The 19871-nt window shown below is 40.4% G+C and overlaps 1 protein-coding gene across 1 annotated transcript in view; it reads right to left on the bottom strand.

Moving 5' to 3' along the window:
• Positions 1 to 3209: 3209 nt before the first annotated feature.
• LOC108674603 (serine-rich adhesin for platelets) overlaps positions 3210 to 19871 on the bottom strand; it is a 29857-nt gene continuing 13195 nt past the window's right edge. The window contains exons 2-11 of the mRNA XM_047880552.1: positions 15648 to 15815; positions 14319 to 14592; positions 12300 to 14038; positions 9676 to 11814; positions 9193 to 9350; positions 7968 to 8150; positions 6751 to 6978; positions 5187 to 5419; positions 3925 to 4605; positions 3210 to 3467 (exon numbers count right to left, since the gene is read on the bottom strand). Coding sequence (XP_047736508.1) covers positions 3379 to 3467; positions 3925 to 4605; positions 5187 to 5419; positions 6751 to 6978; positions 7968 to 8150; positions 9193 to 9350; positions 9676 to 11814; positions 12300 to 14038; positions 14319 to 14592; positions 15648 to 15815 — 5892 coding nt within the window. The 3' untranslated portion in view covers positions 3210 to 3378. The remainder of the gene's footprint in view (positions 3468 to 3924; positions 4606 to 5186; positions 5420 to 6750; positions 6979 to 7967; positions 8151 to 9192; positions 9351 to 9675; positions 11815 to 12299; positions 14039 to 14318; positions 14593 to 15647; positions 15816 to 19871) is intronic.

The raw sequence follows: 19871 nt of genomic DNA, 5'->3' as shown, positions 1-19871 counted from the left end.
CGTCATTTATTTTTAACCATCTATGAATTAATTTTGCGCTCTGGTCAACAATATTTCAAAGGAGCCGAAATCTTCATATATATGAACAGTATTACGCGGTATGAAAATTCTTTGGAAAAACGCTACACGCTCTTTCTTTTATTTTTATTTCTGTTCGAATTACTTGTTCTCTGCTTTCTGATGAAGCAGGAGTATTCCTAATTAACAGTTGCCTGTATGAGAATCATCGATCAATTTGACTCTTATACCCAGCACTAAAAAAAATTGCAGGAGCAGTAAATAAAACTGTGTTCAATGGGCAGATCTCTTCTAGTTTACATAAATGGGACCATCAGCGTTAGCAACAATCACGACCAACTTAAACAATAACAGAATTGGATGAAATGCTAGAAAAACGCACAATAACAGTTTGGACAACACAAGACGGCCTCGCAGGAAGGAAATTCGGGTCTCTCCACTTCATCTTGAAGAAATAATAACTCGATATAAATAATTAATAGTCAAAGTAAATAATTACAAAGATTGCTATTGATCACAGTGGCGTCACCTTTTTTCATCACGGTCCAGATGCTGTAATTCTGTAATAACATGACAGTCTTGTAACGTTATTCACGTTATTCCAGCCAAGTTCCTTCTCTAAGATCACGATTTAAAGCTCTGGATGAAATTCTAAAGGTTCTTCTGATAATTCAACTATGAATAAAGACCAATAGCTGTAACACAATGAACGAACCTCGAAAAGCAATTATAGAAATAACCCGATGCTTAACGAAGATTCACGTCAAAAATAATAAATCTCAATAAAACGTTTCTTTCTAATCATAACAAACAATTTACATTGAACATTATGCATGCCACAAGCAAATGATACAATATTGAATGAAAAATCATAGTCACTTCGAATTAGTATGCTCCATAGACCGAACAGGACGAACAAATAAACATGTTCCATAACTCATATTAAGATGTGACTAATAACAGACACGAAGATGGGCTTGTAATGATTGGTTTGTTGCACTTTATGGTCACTCCTAAGAAAAAGTCTGTTAAAACAAAAAGTAAATCAGCATTTCCCACGTGTGCTGAACACGGGGCCGAGTAGAGATGCTAATACCATGAATTATTTTCCATAATGTGAATTATTTCCATAATGCGGACGACGCTGCATGCCGCGAACATGAGCTTGACACCATAACACAGGCTAGCATAAACTCACCCTCGACACAGTTCAAGGATAACCTTAGACGATTCTACAGTGAACAGTAGAAATTGTTCTTTTTATTATATTATATTCTTGAGCGATTATAATTAGAAAACTCAAAATACAAACTATTTGCAAAATAACGATCAACTAAATTCAAAATACAACCTAAATCTTTATGTACAGCCATAACCTGTGGTATATGTTGCCACATATACACATAATATATATATGTATATATATATATAACATTTATAAAGATATATATAGTCTATGCAAAAACAGAATAACTAATATTCGCTAGTGAAAGAAGATCGATTGCAATGAAACAAAAAGTGTGTCCAACATCAAAAGGACTTTCGTTCTTACGTCATTCCCCATCCTTCGTTTGCAGCAACGAATTACAAGTTCAAGTGATAAAAGACGTCAAAAAATGACGCAGTCCGTTTCAAAAATTCGAAGTCTCTGTAGCATTTACTATCACTTCTAACTCGGCTAAATTCTAAACTAATATCAATACTCATTTGATGAAACATCATTGGCATTCTTAGCATTAGGTTCAAGTGCTTTACCACGGATCACGCTTACCACTTCTTCATGTACCAGCGATACTAAACAATAAAAAATATAACTCAAACATTCCATTTCAAGCATTTAATGAACACTTTCTTCTTTTTGCAACAAGCTTATTGTTCAATTGAACTCATAGTTCATTACATTATAAATGAACCCACAGTACGTTGGTTTAAAATAAATACGAATGAATTGAAATATTGCAGCCAAACTATGCTACTAAAAAATCTATTGTAATAAGTAATTGCACTGCATGGTTAAACTCGTAAAATTATTGATAGACCAAAAAGAACCAACAGATCAACACCAAATGCTGTATTCGCTCGAAATTCATAGAACAGCAGCGAATCAAAAAAATTTCTACAAAGAGCCTTGGAACTAAGAAGAATTTGCAATTTTCAGGGGAAACTCAAGAAAAATGAAAGCCTCATATAATGCATACAGTGAAATAATCATAGAAACATTAGGTAGAATGTGAAGCCGCTACTCCGGCACGTATCTTAGTTACGACCACAACGTAGGATTATCTCGGCAGCAGCAGCACCAAGTCGCTGTCACGTGAGAACGATTGTCGAACAAGGAAGGTATTAGACGACGTAACCCGGGTTCGTGTACTGGGAAATGTTACAGCAATCCCCATCATCTGGTCACCATCACAGATCCTCAGATGCAACTAAGATTGCTGACTAATAGGCACCAAATACTAACTCGCTAAGACTGGTCTCTTATACACATCTAGATGTGTATAAGAGACAGGTGTTGGCGGTGTGTCACGTGTTTCTTCGTTTCGTCAAGATGATGATGCCTTTGAATCAGAGGAGGTTGAGACGCCACGATCTGCCGTTGAAAGTGAGACTCCAGGTGACGGCAAAAGAAGCTCTCTTGTGAAAGACTACGTCGAGTATCTCGAATCTGCGCGATTTTGCCCCGCTTTGAATATGCCTGATGGCCACTCTACAAACATTATTTATGGTAATTCATGCAAAAAATCAATGTCCAAATCTCCAGTTCAATCAATCCCTGAAGTTAGTGAGGAACTTCAATCGACTCAACCGAGCAACGAATACTCTATCGGAGATGGAAATGGCACACCTCCTTGCGTAAATTTCTCCGAACTATTCAACATTGATCAAAAAAACTTAACAAGCCGTGTCAATCTTTCATCTAAATTGAAAACACGGGAATCGTCTGATAATATTCAGGGTGATGATACTATTTATTTGCTATCTAGTGACAGTGGCGATGTTAACTCCACTCCGCATCATCATGAGTCGTTCTCTTATACACATCTAGATGTGTATAAGAGACAGGTATTATCTCTCAGTCTCGGGCATAACAACCCTTAGAGGGCTAACTTCCCTTAGTTTTAGAACCACTGATCTCGAGCAACAGCTGTCTCTTATACACATCTAGATGTGTATAAGAGACAGGTGTAGTGGTATCCCGTCCACTGTGGTGGTGAGGGTCTAAGTCTTCATGATGTTTGAGGACTGGAGAGTGTAGCGGTATCCCGTCCAGTGCGGTGGTGAGGGTCTAAGTCTTCATGATGTTTGAGGACTGGAGGGAGTAGCGGCATCCCGTCCACTGTGGTGGTGAGAGTCTAACTAAGTCTTCATGATGTGGTGTTCGAGGGCAGCCTCCGCTAGAGTCTGCAGACCCATACTGGACAGCACACCGGGATCCACAACAGAAGCTGCAAGACAAGTAAACGTTAGCTTATAATAAACTAAAATTTTAGCTAAGCCCGAACAAATGGACTCTGGGATTCGATGCCTTATGCTGCCTACGGGAATGTGCAAAGCACTAGACCAAAATTAGATGCAACTGACGTTTGTCCACAATATAGGAAGCCGACACCAGCATCTTGACCCGGGAAAAGTAGCAAGCTCATATATGAAAATATTCTTGCCATGAAAATTATCTTTCAGATGAATAATGTTGATGCTTTGTCTGAATTTTTTTTCATTAATATGTTCATATTAAGACCCATTTTTAATGCAGATGAGCACAGTATTCGATTATAGATATTATGGTGATATTAGAAACTATCCCCGATCACTGAGCTTATTAGTGTAAAAGAGCACCATATATTGATTCAACGATAGGTGTTGGCATAAACTCTTGATTTATTTCAAGGTGAAATGACTTACCCTTGAGATTAGTGTTAGATGAGAGCGGATCATGACGAGTGATGGACTGTTTACGCGCTTTACGTCTTTGTGAGCCAGTGAGAGGAGTGTGATCGCAGTCATCACAACATTCACTGCTACTACTGCTACTGCTATTATTATTGTTCAGCGACGAATTGCTGCCACTGTTTGTACTACTCGTACTGGTCTGTACGCTACAACTCCATACTGCGGTGCTCGCCTCGCTACCTGGAACATTTTTCACTGGATTTTTAGCGTCGCTAGTATTGTATTTATAACGACTTGCTTCGGAAACGTGATTGCTATGGTTGACATGGTTGTGAGTATCGGAGCTAGTGGATGTGTTGTGTGGACCGGGAGTGTTGTGATGAACGGATGTGTTGTGAAGACCTGATGTGTTGTGAAGACCTAATGTGTTGTGATGACCTGATGTGTTGTGATGACCTGATGTGTTGTGATGACCTGATGTGTTGTGATGACCTGATGTGTTGTGTGGTCCGGATGCGTTGTGAAGACCGGAAGTTTTGTGTGGTCCGGATGGGTTGTGTGGACTGGAAGGGTGGCGGTAGTGAACGTTTGTTAAGCGAGGCGGATGAAGAGCGCGCTCAGGTGCCGCGTGAGAGGACGACTGTTGATCCATTCGGCTACCATAGGCGCCTTTTGATGAGAAATGTGATGTTCCTGCAAGAAATAAAACTGGTTTAAAGACAATTTTTGAACATAATTACTTATCTAGAATTATCAATCTTAAATGCGGGTACAATTTTTAATCACATTTTGTCATCTAGAAATGAGCGAATGCTATTATTTTGTAGTTTCTATTCTCCAAGAAAGAATAAGTTCAGAGTTCAGCAAACAAAGTCATCATTAAAATCTTGAAAAAAGTATTCAAACTAACAAAAGTTTCTCCATACAAACCATGTGACAACGTGAAACAAACAGGGAAGTAACATAATAATGATCTGTATAACATTAAAATGTAATGTTTCTAAATACAAACCATGTGACAACGTGAAACAAACTAAAAAGTAACATAACAATGATCTGTATAGCATTTAAATATAATGGTTCTCAAAACAAACCATGTGACAACGTCGTCACATTATTATCGGTATGTGACAACATAATAATGATCTGTATAGCATTTAAATACAATGGTTCTCAAAACAAACCATGTGACAACGTCGTCACATTATTATCGGTATGTGACAACATAATAATGATCTGTATAGCCTTTAAATGTAACGTATCTCAATACACACCATCGACTCTTGCAGCAGGACGACCAGTTTCCTCCCTGAGGGGCGAGTCTCTGATGCCGCCGTCAGGAGCCCTGGAGTTCGATGGTCCCGACGCCGCGCCGTTGTGGGGGGCGAGCGACGCGCCGCTTGAGGAAGAAGACGAAGTTTTTTTCTTGTGTTCCTTCTTGCGACGAGTGAAGTCGTCGAGGCTCAGGTATGGTAGGGCTTCTATTTTCGCCTCCAAGTCAAAATTGCTGCTCAGAATAATAAAAGAAACAGAAGGTGAAGTCTTCAACGAACTCACGGCAAGTAGCGAAAAATTAGCATGACATAAAAATGAACTAGTCTCGCTTTGGGAACATAAATTATTTATTTATTTTTCAGATATATTAATGAGCTTTTTATGATTTTTAAATTTTACGAATCAAAATGCGAACGAAATAAATTCAAAGATGCATTTCGATGTCAACTTGTCTTGACATAAAATGTCTTGCCAAATTCCAGCACAAATAAAAAAATGCATACAACCTCCAGTATTCAGAGTTACAAAAATAAAAAAATCTGAGAAGTTAAACAGAATATACAAGATTATAAAAAACGTAAGACTACTAAGAAAACTCTTTAACAGCAGAACAACACAGAAAACTACATAAACACGCAGAAAAGCGAACGACTGTTATTAAATGATATAAATTTTGCAAAAGAAATTGTGTTCTTAGAAATAAATTTATCTCGCAACTACCAGACTAAGAGCTCGTACACAAATGAATATGAACAAGCAATGTTATCAAGCACGTTCAAACGCAACGAAAGTGCTCAACAATTTGTAAAGAGGAATGCAATCAAAAAGTAAGTGAAAAATTTACAAGCAATAAACGACGTGTAAAGAAAACTACGGTATTTAGAAGACGTGAAATGAATGCCAAAAAAAATACCTAATCTAAATTGATACGACTAAAGACAACGAAAGACAAAATGCTCACTAGAGTGCAGCGCAACAAAAAACACTCATCGTCAATAAATGCAACAATAAATAAATACACGAGATGGGAAAAGCGAGGTGAAACACCACGTTCCTGCTGGCAGGTGGCAACTAAGGCTCGAAAAAAAAAAAATTCTTGAACGCAAATGATCGAGAGCAGTGGTTCTTTGACTTGTTTACCGTTTCATCCAATTTACCATTTCATAATGAGACAGTTACGCTTTGCATAAAATGTTGTAGCATTTAAATATACATGGTTAAATCACGCGCCTCTCCATCACCCCCGGCAAAATTACCCTCAGGTATTGATTTTCCACTCCGTTTCAAGCAAATTTACCTCCGACAAAATTAGCCTCAGGGGTTAAACTCCTCTCAATTTTGGACAAAACTAGCTCGGGTAAAGTAACCCTTGGAAAAATTACCCCAAGAGGGCAAGCTCCCTTCAGCATGGGGCAAATTTACCATCGGCAAAATTACTTTCAATGAGTATTATCTCTCAGTCTCGGGCATAACAACCCTTAGAGGGCTAACTTCCCTTAGTTTTAGAACCACTGATCTCGAGCAACAGGACGCAAGGCTCATAAGCTCTGAGGCAAGACGCACTCTGGCTGCTGTTGCTTTGTGGTTGCCGCGGCAGACGCGGAACATTTGCGATATTTGCCACCAGAGGGCGGGGCAGGCGGCGGCGGCGGGAGATGATGGGAGTTAGCGGTAGAGTTGACGATATTCCTGGAGCTTGCATTGCTAGTTTCGATAGTAAAGGACGGACTGGAAAGTGGAACGTGGACGCCCGTAGCATCAGATCTGCGGGCTCCGCTTCCAGAGACTCCACTGTGTAACGTGTGTAATTTAATCAGTTGAGAGAAAGGAAGTATGGAGGACAATGAATTCAGAGAGGATATCAAGACCCAAGAATGGAAAGCCAATACTTTCAGCTAGTTGAACAGGAACGAAGTAGAAAAATAAGTATCTTGTTTTGGTAATAAGTGAATTCTCAATTAATCGGAGCCAGAGAAATGTACAAGTTCATTATAAGTGAGTGATGAAAAATCAGTTTGAAGTCTCGTTAAGAAGTCATACCAACTAGTTTCGTAATCACTGTTCAAAAAAGGATGGAGTTTTAAAAAGGATGGAAACTGCGATGCTTACAACTTTTCCCTTTTAGTATCTGTCACATACCTCTTCAAAATGCGTTTTGTGTGAACTTTTACATTATTTACAATACAACGGATATGGGAGTGAGTGAGTCAGGAAAATTGTATGAAATTGTAACGCACCTCAAGTATAGTACCTATATTTTGTTCCCTACATTTCCTTAAAATAAATTAGCGAACATTAATTATAGTAAGCTCAGAAAAAAGTTTTAGTACAAACATCCTCCAGTAATACAAATAGATACGCAGAGCTGAGCAAGTCGACGGACCAGTGTAAAGAAACCTACGAGATCGTCACGACACGAGTGAAGCTACATGACTTACATTGATAATCGCTGAAGAGTCCTGCAAGCTTTGCGGATCAGGCATTGGAAAGACACCAGCAAACCATCATGATAATTCTACGGTGAATTATCTCACACCCACGAAAAAACAAGTTTACATCCAAGTTATAATTCCTGAGCCTTCGGCTCAGGAATTGCTGTTTTTGAGTTGAAATTTTACATTAAAGTTCAGATATTATCCTTTGCCTGATGCGGAATGACAAGACAACAATTTTGAACTTAAATTACTAGCGCATAGATACACCAACGTTTGAAAAACTCAAGAATCGCATAGTTACTTTTTTCCGCAGTGCCTCAAATCAATCAAAGTTATCACGCTCACCTGGCATGGGGCGGCTCCACAAGTCCCAAGTTCATATCATCTTCAGGAGACGTGGCGGCGTGGTCAGAGTCCAGGTCGAGGTGGTAGGCTGAGTCAGAAGCGGGGCTTTCGAATTGAGATTCCATCGTCTCCATGGTCTTTGGGTCATCGTCTCGCTCGTCGCCTCGATCACCTTCGTCCATTCTGAAAAATGAAATAAAATTCATCCACTACTCAGCTGCAACATTGAACTGTCGTCAAGTGGGAAAATCAATTCGGCATAGTTTATTGCCATTTCACGCACCTATTAAATGCACTGTCAATTTTAAACTCCAATTAAAACTAACGTTTTCCCACAAGATAATATTGAAGATATGGATAAACAATACATTTAATGGACAAGTTTTCGTTGCTGACTTTGAAGTGCAAAGAAACGCGGGAGTGATTTGACCCAACGGCTAGGAGGTCCTTGTAGCTTTCTCCGTTACGTTGTGCAATAAAAAACCAATCGCGCTAAGAACCCTTACTCCACTCACTGTCTCCGCCAACAGGAAAAATGACCAAAGTTCTTTCCAGTTGACCAAAGAAAGACTCAATCGCACGCAAAAAAACCCCACTCTACTCACTATCTCTGCCCACTAGAAAGAATCAAAGTTATTTCTTATTGACCAAAGAAAGCCCAATCGAGCGCAAAAAAACTTCACTCCACTCACTATCTCTGCCCACTGGAAAGAACCATAGTTTTTTCCTGTTGCCCAAAGAAATGCCCAATCGCGCGCAAAAAAACTCACTTTAATGTCTCTGTTCATAACCTTTTGCAGTTGTTGTTGTGGTTCCCCGGTCTCTTTATTACAAGAGACTCCCACTTTTTGCAGTGGAAACGGTCAGTTGTTCACCTGCTTTGGTGGAGGGAGGTGCGCGTGCGTGCCCGGCGTCCCGACTGTAGGACGCCTTCATCCATCATTTCCTGGTAGCGTTTGCTTGTCTGAAAAACTATAAGAAATCGTGCGCAAAATAGACAGACAGTGGCCCAAACGCGCGCAAGAAACCTCACTCCACTCACTATCTCTGCCCTCTGAAAAGAACCATAACTAATCCTGTTGACAAAAAGAAAGGCCCAATCGTGCGCCAAAAAACTCACTTCAATGTCTCTGTTCACAACTTTTCGCAGCTGTTGTTGTGGTTCCCCGGTCTCATTTTTACAAGAGACCCCCACTTTTCGCAGTGGATACGGTTAGTTGTTCACCTGCTTTGGTGGAGGGAGGTGCGCGTGCGTGCCCGACGTCCCGACTGTAAGACGCCTTCATCCATCATTTCCTGGTAGCGTTTGCCCTTACAGGCGCGACTCGCTCGATTTCCCGCCCCACCCTCGCCTGATCGGCCCGACCAGCCCCCTCGACGTGCCTGAGAAATAGATTTAATATAAATTTGATTCAGGAATTTTTTCGGTTAGTCCAAGAATTGTCGGTATTCTAGAAGTTAGCGCCAAAAATGGCAAGAAATAGTCACGCAACAACACTATCTTTCATTTCTCATTCAATTTCTATGCCTTCATGACAGGCATGTCACAACAAAAAAAGTCCTATAAAAAGATGTGAGTCAATATATTGATATTCAATATCGCTCAATATTCAATAACTCACAAAATTTGTACAAAAAATGAGCAATAGAACAATACTTTATTTGGAAATTATCTGATGGATACTAAGATAAAAATTTTAAAACCCACCTTCTTCGCAAGGCTGTGATCAGTCCGGTGCAGTATATTATTTTTCTTCGATAGTTCACTCGCAGAGATCGAAGAAGCATGGATGGAATTAAAGGGCGGCGGTAGGTTAGAGTTAGGAGTCAGGGGCCGAGAAACGGTTACACCAGATAAAGCGATTGTCACAGCAGAAGAGGTAGATAAACTGTCAACTGCACTAACCTCACTACGCGCACTGAAATCATTAGGCCTTACACTATTATTGCTCCTAGATACAGCACTAGGTATAGTTCTCACTGCCTCAGAAGATTCTTTCAAAGGCGAACCTGGAGGCTCTGTACTACATGTAGAATTTAACGTATTTACGTTCCTAGAACTACTCGATAGCTGATTATTGTTCCGAGAAGTAGGGTTTTCAGTCTCACTTATGACATTTTTTGGTACACTAGCACCGATTAACACTGGGTTAGAATTAAAACCACTCCCCACCACCACACCAAGCTCCAGCGCGCGCTGTGACTTGCAGAACAATTCGAAGTCGCGATCTTCTTTCTCCTTGTCGATGGTGTTTCGATTGATAGAGCTGATGATTGTCTGGTCTATGATACGACGGTGCTGTTCAGGGGTTGGTTCTGGTAATCTAGGTGTGGGAGATTCGGCTGCACTAGGTCGGTCTGGCGCTGAAGTTGCTGAAGCTTGATCGGAAATCGTAACAGCAACAAACTCGTTCGATGTCACTGTAGGACATGACGATGAAACAGCGGGACTCGAAGCGGCCTCATTGTTGATGACAGTGACAGCATTGTTAGGGTTCGACTCAGCATGAGCGGAATCGTTCTGAGCAGAATTTCTCTTAGACACTTTGACTTTTGTAGGAGTCTTGTGAACCGGAACTTTTTTCACTTGGCTCTCAGATATGTTATTCTTAGGAATAGAATTTTCTGCAAGTTTATTGACAGCATTCTTCTCTCTAGAAGCTCTCAAGCGATGATTAGATTTCTTCCTAAATGGTGAAGTAACCTCTGAATCTTCCGTCATATCATTCTCACCAGACCTTGAGGCCGGAGCTTCATTAGCCAATGGACTCTCCATAACACTGGCGCCGTCAGTCCCATGTATCTGACCAGTATCTGGTGACTGAACTTTATTTTCATCGCGATCCGACACCGACGATGGTATCAATGGTAATGGGACAACAGCATCAGAAGAGGGCGTAATTACTAAAGAAGAAGAGTGAACAACTTTACGAATTGAATTTTTTTCGGTGGGAATTGGACGACGAGGAACTTTTAGGCGAGACCCAGTCGCGCAAGTAGCTACAACATCATCCGCGGTATTATTGTGACAGTATATTTTCGGTTGACTTTGACGATTGAGCTGAGGCACAGGACTGTTCTCAGGCAAAACCGTAAAAGTCAATGCACCCATGGTACTTCTTTTACTATTAGTGATGTTAAGATCATTAGTTAGCTCATTCTGCTTTGAAGAAGAGATATCTCTTGAAACATCTGGGGTTTTATAAAGGCAGTCCACGACCATGTCGATGATGGACTGATGCGAGGCTTGAACTGCTAAAGTAGTCACTCCCGCACTGACTGGCGCTTGAGGTTCCTTTCCTTTCTCCTGTCGTTCTTCACCAGATTGCATGATTAAATTCAGCGGCTGATCTACTGTCGAGGTAAGGGGTGACGCTCGGTCTCCACTTATCAAAGGAGGTGATGGTCGGAGCGCGGGACTTCCGTACGATAAAGGAGCATCTACATGCGACATGGTATTTGAGGGAGACACAGCATTGACTGGAGACACGGAATTAACGGGAGATACAGAATTTCCACACATGATCGTAGGAGATGGACGGCTGGCTCGAGATACGGGCGAGGGGGAAGGTGACGCTAGAGGAGAGTGCGTCAAGTTGAGCGGTTGTTGCTGCTGTTCAACGTACGCAGGCGGGCCTAGGTTTTGTTCATGAGGGCGGGTAGATGCTTCACTGGAGGGCAAGTAATATTGAATAGAAGCGTTAGGATACGAAGAATCTGGTCGGTAAGGCCAAGAGGTTGATGCAGGTCTGCTCGCGAGATCCACTGAGCTTTGGGAAGAGGCCGCAGTCAAGTTGGGCGAATCTCGCGCGGTGGACCTCGAGGAAACGTTGATCTCTTCACCAACCTGTAACAGGTAGGACATTAAACCTGGACTAAATGATGTGAATTCCTTGCAGACTTTAGTTTTGCTTTCTTTTTCCTTAGTCTGTGATGTCTTGAAATAAATTTACCAGCTAATCACCTATAAAAGGCTTTCAATGGCAGCTTGTTAATTACGAATATTTTTAGCCATTCCATAGTTGTTTAATAATAGTCAATTTAAAAACAACCATCTTCAATGAAAGTAATTGAATATAAGTATTCCTAAAAGTTAAATACACTATTTGCAAAATCATTGATACAAAATTCAATAAATTCGACTAATGCAACAATAACATTCTAAATTGGCGAACCGGCGATCCAATATTTTTAAATATTTCAAAAATTGAAAGTACCGTACTGCTGCAAATTCTTTCACGCGTTTAGCTTCAGCAAACTATCATATAAGAACAACAATAAATAAATGAAACGATTACATCATTGTGGACGATGAGCTATTCGAGCACTGACCTTAGGCGAAGTAGTGCTGAGCAAAGGCTCAGACCAATGCGATAACTTGATGCGTTTGGCATCAGTATCTTTGTTGTAATCATTGGCATTGGCATCGTTATTGTTATTATTTTTATATGCATTATCGAGAGGAGGGGAAGCCGAAGGCCTGAGCATAGTCTCGTGCAGGTAGCGTTTCTTGGGAGGCTTTGGAGGCGTCATGTGTGTGGTCGAGGACGTCACACTTCTGAAAGGCTCTGCGATCGAACTGTGAAAGTTTGCAATGGGACTTGCTAGGGCCGCTGGTGCCGTAACTGTCAACTGGGAAGCGTTGCTACTAAAAGCTGCCGATGCCGATGTTGATGACAATAGGGTCGCATTGCCAACATGGTTTGGAGAAGCCGCTGAAGTGGTCACTGATGTTGACATTTGAGATGCAGTGCCACCAATTGATGCTGAAGCTGTTGGTGATGGTCGATTTACATTGACACTAACGGACGGAGTAGATTTTGATGCTGTTGTTGCCAAGGATGTGGCCTGCCTAGAAACGTTGCCACCAAGGGAAATAGGATTTGCAGCCCAGCCTGAATAGTTCATAGAAATTAGATGCGACGCGTTGCCGTTAACGGAAGTATTGTAATTGTTTGTCTTGGAAATTTGTGGAGGCGTTTGAGACATGTGCACTGTTTTCGAGTAGCTCCAGTCGGGGGAACTGAAGACCGGTGCGTACGTCACAGTTGTATCGTTTGCAGAAACACAATTAGAATAACTGGATGCTATATTTGGTGACGGAACCTGAGACGAAAAGATAGAGCTGCTCTCAGATATAGAGCAGGCAGCGATTGGACCGTAGGTTACAGCACCACCGCTTGACACCGACGCAGTACTGTTCATGCAGTTAGGGCTAGACACGTCATTAGCAGGAATAACTTGAACACACGTTGATGATGTTTGAGCAATGCTGCTGGTATTATAATTCTCAGATGAAGTTCCGTTAGCAATGACGAAAGAGGAGCTGGCAAGCGAGCTGAGGGCGTTCACAGCGATGTCCTCTTTGTGCGCTATGATTGAGTCTTCGATAGCGGAAGGCAAGACACCGCGGTTGAAACTCGGCACTCGCAAAACTGTTGACGATCCTCCGGAACTTTCAAGCAAAATAATTTGTTCGTTAGGAGCTTGAGGTCTGCTGCGATCAGAGCTAGAGATGCTGCTGAAAAAGCTCTCTTGCTTTGGTTTGGGAACAGAAAAAGATCTTGAAAACTCGGGATCATTCAAACTAGATGAAGACCAGAGATGTTCACCTTCGTTTTTTATGCCTTCTTCTTCAACTTTTATTAAGTCCTCATCTTCAACTTTTATCAAGTCCTCATCTTCAACTTTTATCAAGTCCCTGCGTGAGTCGCACTCGTACACGAGCACTTGTTCTTGGTTTCTTAGACAGGATGTCTTAGGCTGAGGAAGACTCACAATAGAATTGGAGGCAGCGTGACGCCAGAGCGCAGCATGTGAACTACTTAGGGGCACGTGTATGACCGTTGCGTGGGTGAGGTTTAGCGTCAATGCCTCTTCGCTTGTGGGGCACACAGATGCTTCGCCGCAATTTTGATCAAGTGTCTCCGGGCGGTCAAAAAACGACGCTTCTCTCGCAGAAATCTCACAATGCGCGCTTGATGATCCTAGTAACAAGTCGGAGGAGTGCAGGGCTGTAGAGCTTGGAACAGGCGACAGCAGAGTGCTCAGTCTGCCCATCAAATTCTCATCTGTGGAAAATTACTAAAGTTAAAAGTTTTGTGAAAATTGGTTGTCCAGGAAATTAAAGTCAAACGTGACTTTATATCGCACTGTAAAACATAATCGCGATTTTTATTAGCAATTCAAGAGGGGAAGCTATAGGAAAACATGATTGCCTGCATTGTCCGAACTCAAATATCACGGCGACCAACTGCACAATTCCAAACAATTCATTACCAGCCTTCCAAAGTGTAAACCTGAAGCTGAAAAAAAGTTTAATTACTTCCAGTTTCATGACAAATAACTGACCAGCAAGTTTGCCAAAGGTGATAGCGGAAGTTGAGGTCGGGTTAGGCTGATGCCTCGGGACCTTCTGGTTGGATGGTCGCGCTGGAGGAGGCCGTGGGGGCTGCGAGGGGATCTTGTACCATTTAAAGTCAGGGTTCGCCCTCAAGAACGCTTCCTTGAGCTGACGCGCTAGTTCCTGGTAACCTGTTTTCTCGTTCGCGTCCAAATCTGCCCACCACTCGCCTAGTATTTTGGTCACCTGACGGTTCTCCAGGTGAGGGTATTTCTCGCGAACCTGCAATGCAAGAGATCTCGCTTAAAAATCGGAAACGAATCATTTGACCTCGAAGATACAACGTGAGAATAATTTCTAAAAAGGCATTCTTAGAGCACATAATATAATCATGCATAATCTCATAATACTAACACATTCACAGGTGTAATTTTCTTGCTTTCATTGTACATTAAATATATGCTCGTGATGAATTTAAATATGGTCAGAAATGTTAAGCTTTTGTTGTCCGCAATTGGATGGGAAAATTTTAACCTATACGGAAGGAAACGTGGAAAAAGTTTCCCATGCTTTAAAAAAATACGACGTGAGCGGGAGAGGTGGTCCATACAAGCTTGCTGTGTTTTTTCGAAAAGAATTCAAAAGTTTAAAGACAGAGATCTCAGGGACAGCACACAAATTATAAGGATTCAAAATTAGTTCCCAGCAAAGTTAAAAGGGAATTGAAAAGAACAAAATGCACCAAAGCACTAACCAGACCTTTGATAGACTCTTCATACAAAACTTCATAACAGCAAAATAAATTAGAATTTGCTCAGGATTTCTTTAGCAAGAATATACCGGGCAATTTAAATACAAAATTTCACAATTTTATAGCGTGAAGCTGATCTGTCTGCAGTGCTTCTTGCAGAAGATCGTAAGATGCTTCATAGAAAATATGACGAAAACACAATAAATTTAAATTAAATTGGGATACCTCGAGTAAAAAATATATGGTCACCTGGAAATTTATTTACGAAATAGCAGAATGTGAGCCCGACCTGTCTGCAGTGCTTCTTGCAGAAGATCGTGAGATGCTTCATAGAAAATATGACGAAAACAAAATAAATCTAAATTAAATCGGGAGTTCTCGAGTGAAAAAATATATTGTCACCGGGAAATTTATATAAGAAATCTCAGAATTTGGAGCTGACCTGTCTGCGGTGCTTTTTGCAGAAAATCGTGAGATGCTTCATAGAAAATATGACTAAATTTAGATTAAATTTGGATATCTCGAGTGAAAAAAAAATATTTTCACGGGGATATTTATATACGAAATATCAGAACGTGAAGCTGACCTGTCTGCGGTGCTTCTTGCAGAAGAGGAGGAAGGCGTTCATAGGGCGACGCGCAGGGTGCTGTGATGCGCCTTCGTCAGCGCCCTCTGCAGTTCCATGGTGCTGTTGCGCTGCCTGCTCCGCCTCACCATCACTTACGTCCAGCTCACCACCACCACCGCCGCGATCCTGATGATAAATTTATATCATTAAATTTCATTCCGACAAAGTTTAATTAGATTACACGAAATTAGATTATAAGATAGGCATATATTAGATTTAATTAAATTTCCTCGCCGATTTCATTTGATTAGAATTCCTCGGCTAACGCAGTTTAAAAACAAATTTAAAACGTGTAGAAGTTCACCGCTATCGAAGCAGAATGCCTTGCCGTGAAATAAATTTTACAGTTTATATCCAAACACATTAAGAATATTTCGGTTAACAACCAGCTCTCTCTCTATTAACGTAATTATTCGATAATTTTTCGATTTTATAAATATTAATGAAAAATTTGCTAATACGGAGGTTTTCAGGATGAAAATAAATCATTTTACATCGTTTATTTTGCTACATCGTAACGATATTGACAGAAAAATTTATCAGGTTACAAAAATTTGTTAAACTGCATTAAACACCGAATTCAACAGTCCGCTTCTATGGTTTTGATATCTGACTGAATGAAATCGCAATTTATCTCACAGACTTGCACAATTGAATCTAGCATAATTACATTTCATCACATGATTAACTCTAATTTGCAAGTCGAAAATTACTCAAATTGTAATTGATAATGATAAAATTAGTTCTATATTCTTTCAATTATTCCATACATCACGGATGGCAAGTACTCTGGAAATTAGGCGAACACTGTCGTAATACAAGTCGGAAATATGGAAATCAATAATAAATACATCATCGATTGAAGTAGAAAATAAAAAAAAAGCTCTCAGGACATAGAGCACTTAATGCTAAGGCTTTCTTTGTATGGTAAACGAAAGAGCTTCCTGCCTGGGTAATGTTGGCTGGGTACAAGCTTGGCACAAAGTGGATGTACTGTTCTCGTTTCTACTTCAAAAATCATATTTATGATCCTTATAAATACCTATTGCTTTGAATATTCTTTAAATGAAATTCACACAAAATATTTCTCGAACGGCTTTGCAAACAATTCCCTAGTTATCTCAGAAAATATTCAAACTTTATTGCTTTTTAAAATACAAAAACGAGTAGATTCGGAAACCTCATGTGATACTAGCGCACTTTCGGGAAATAATGCTGTTATGATCACAATACTGTATAATAATTATTTGTTTATTTATATCAGTATTTATCTTTGTTATTCTGAAATTTTCTGAGCTCATCTTTTATTTTCTTCATCTTTCTTAACGTATTTTTCTCAATTGTTAGTTAGACTTGGGAACTGAATAAATGGTCCTCTGTATGACGTGTCCGTCATTGGGGGGGGGGGAATATTTTGATAGAAGTTAGTTAGCGGAAGCCGAATGTGGAGGTCATATGTACAGTGTAATTAAGTTCATAAATTCAACGTCAGTAATTGTGTCTTGTCACAATTATCAGTCAGGAAATCGTACAAATAACATCACAGTAATGTTCATGTCTGCCCTGTCTATGGCATCTTACACAACACAACACCGCAGAAAGTCATCCTCACATAAGCATATTCCGTGTGTTAAATATGCTCTGAACATTTCCAGACCAAATGAGCGAGTATTTAGTACTCGTCTTCATGTGGCCAATATGGCCACCAGTGAAAAACCTGTTAGCAAGTCGTTGGTTTTATATGGTCTATGCCTATAATTCTTTTGTCATTGGGGGGGGGGAATATTTTGATAGGCGTTAGTCAGCGGAAGCCGAATGTGGAGGTCATATGTACACAGTGTAATTAAGTTCATAAATTCAACGTCAGTAATTAATTGTGTCTTGTCACAATAATCAGTCAGGAAATCGTACAAATCAAAACTAACATCACAGTAATGTTCATGTCTGCCCTGTCTATGGCATCTTACACAACACAACGCCGCAGAAAGTCATCCTCATATAAGCATATTCCGCGTGCAAACTATGCTCTGAACACTTCCAGACCAAATCAGAGAGTATTTAGTACCGTACTCGTCTTCATGTGGCCAATATGGCCACCAGTGAAAAACCCGTTAGCAAGTCGTTGGTTTTTGATGATCTATGCCTGTAATTATTTTGTCATCATTTGGCATATATACCGATATAGATTTTTAGATTTTCGAATATTACTTAACTTTACGCTTAATTCCGCGAGCCAGATCATTTTTAACTTATAACAAAACGAGTGGAAAACATTTTTTATACCGAATTGTAATTCTAAAGAACGCCACGTGTTTTTGAAAAACTCGTTATGCAATCGTCAACAGAGTTTTGCCGGTCTCCACATTGAAATGCGGAAACCGCATTCTTTAATCTAATAAGTTTATCCATAGCTGCAGCTCCGGTCCCGCTTTCAATAGAAGAGTTAAGATCCAAAATTTATTGTTGCAAGTGTGTTCATGAATTATTAAATAGGCACTCACTGCTAAGCAAAGTGAGAGTGAACAACACAGTCGCGTAATTCTTGAAATGAATGTAAGTGCCAACGTACTGCGTGGTCATAGATCATAATAGTTAACATTCCTCAGACGAACAATGTCAGAATGTTAATGCCTGATTTGTTGCACTTGTGTCGGATGTCGGATAGCTGGGCATGTGTAGCGAATAGCAAATAAATTTGGAGCTTTCGAAAGTAAAGCGTAGGAGAGTGACGTTTACTTATTAACGCGCTTTAAGAGGACTTATGCAGATCATTGAAATGAACAACAATTGGAATCAGAAACCCGAATATTAAAGAATGTTCCGACCCCTATTTGGGATAAATCCGAATATTTTTTCCACCAAAAATGGGACAATATTAAATGTTTAACATGCATATTGTTCAAGAAAACCGTTTCATGTAAGCTATTTTTTCATAAAGCTATATTGACTAGCAATGCCTGTTTAGAATGTAAACGGTGCAAACACTTTATGTTTACATGTGGGCAACAGTGAATAAAAAAGCATATTAGCATAGAAGTGAAACATCAAAATGTCATTACTCTAGAAGTGAAATATCAGAATGAAATTACTCTTTAAACTATCAACGTATGTTTGAACATTAAAGCAATCGTCGAACAGGAGAGTGTTCATTAAGATTCAGCACACCCTGGACCATTTGCAAGGCAAGAAGAAAGACAAATACTGAAGCAACTTCAGTCCAATCTTTTCACAATTAAGGGCCACGATAAATCGATACCTACGCAGTAAATTCATTCATTCGCGCAACTGTTTTTTTCGGTTATTTAAACTTTATTTTACTTTTCTATCTACTTGATGCTGATGTCAACGTAAAAATCTCTCATGCCTATACGAGTTCAAGTCATCAACAAGAGTGGCAATTGGACAATGTCGTCGAGAAGGTTGCAGCGCACTTTAACAGAACCACGGTTGAAATAAAAACTTATTACTTCAACTATAACGGAAAATATTCTTAAAATGCTCTAGGTAATGCGAATGAAAGTTTTTCCATCACGCTTAATTTGATCCCGAAAATTGTGCTTTTCAAGCATATGAGATATTAGGGGGCAATGCCAGCAGTGCTGAAAGGCACATCAGCAACGCTAGTAGTAATTAAGGACAAGGAAAATCTGCAACCAAAGCAGCATTTACTGTAGCATTTAGCATGCAGCACCACCTGTGGGACTGTAGCCCTAGCAGTACCACCAGAGAGACTAGCACTAGCAGCAGCACCTGTGGGACTAGCACTAGCAGCACCATGCATAAGTTGACATACAGCACTAGCAGCACCACCTGTGGGGCTGTAGCACTAGCAGCACCATATGTTGACTTACGGCACTAGCAGCACCACCAGAGGGACTAGCACTAGCAGCACCACATGTGGGACTGTAGCACTAGCAGCACCACATGTGGGACTGTAACACTAGCAGCACCACATGTGGGACTGTAGCACTAGCAGCACCACATGTGGGACTGTAGCACTAGCAGCTCCACATCTGGTCCTGTAGTATTAGCATCATCAGCAGTAGCATTGGCAGCACCAGCAGAGGCATTAAGCAGCACCAGCAGTAGCATTAGCAACCGTAGCATTAGCAACCGTAGCAGTAGCAACAGAAGACCTGAATCAGTAGCAGCATTAACAACTAGAGCAGCAGAAGCAACAAC

This window comes from Hyalella azteca, unplaced genomic scaffold, assembly GCF_000764305.2.
Source record: "Hyalella azteca isolate HAZT.00-mixed unplaced genomic scaffold, Hazt_2.0.2 contig654, whole genome shotgun sequence".
Taxonomy (NCBI): domain Eukaryota; kingdom Metazoa; phylum Arthropoda; class Malacostraca; order Amphipoda; family Hyalellidae; genus Hyalella; species Hyalella azteca.
This window is presented reverse-complemented; position numbering and strand designations above follow the sequence as displayed.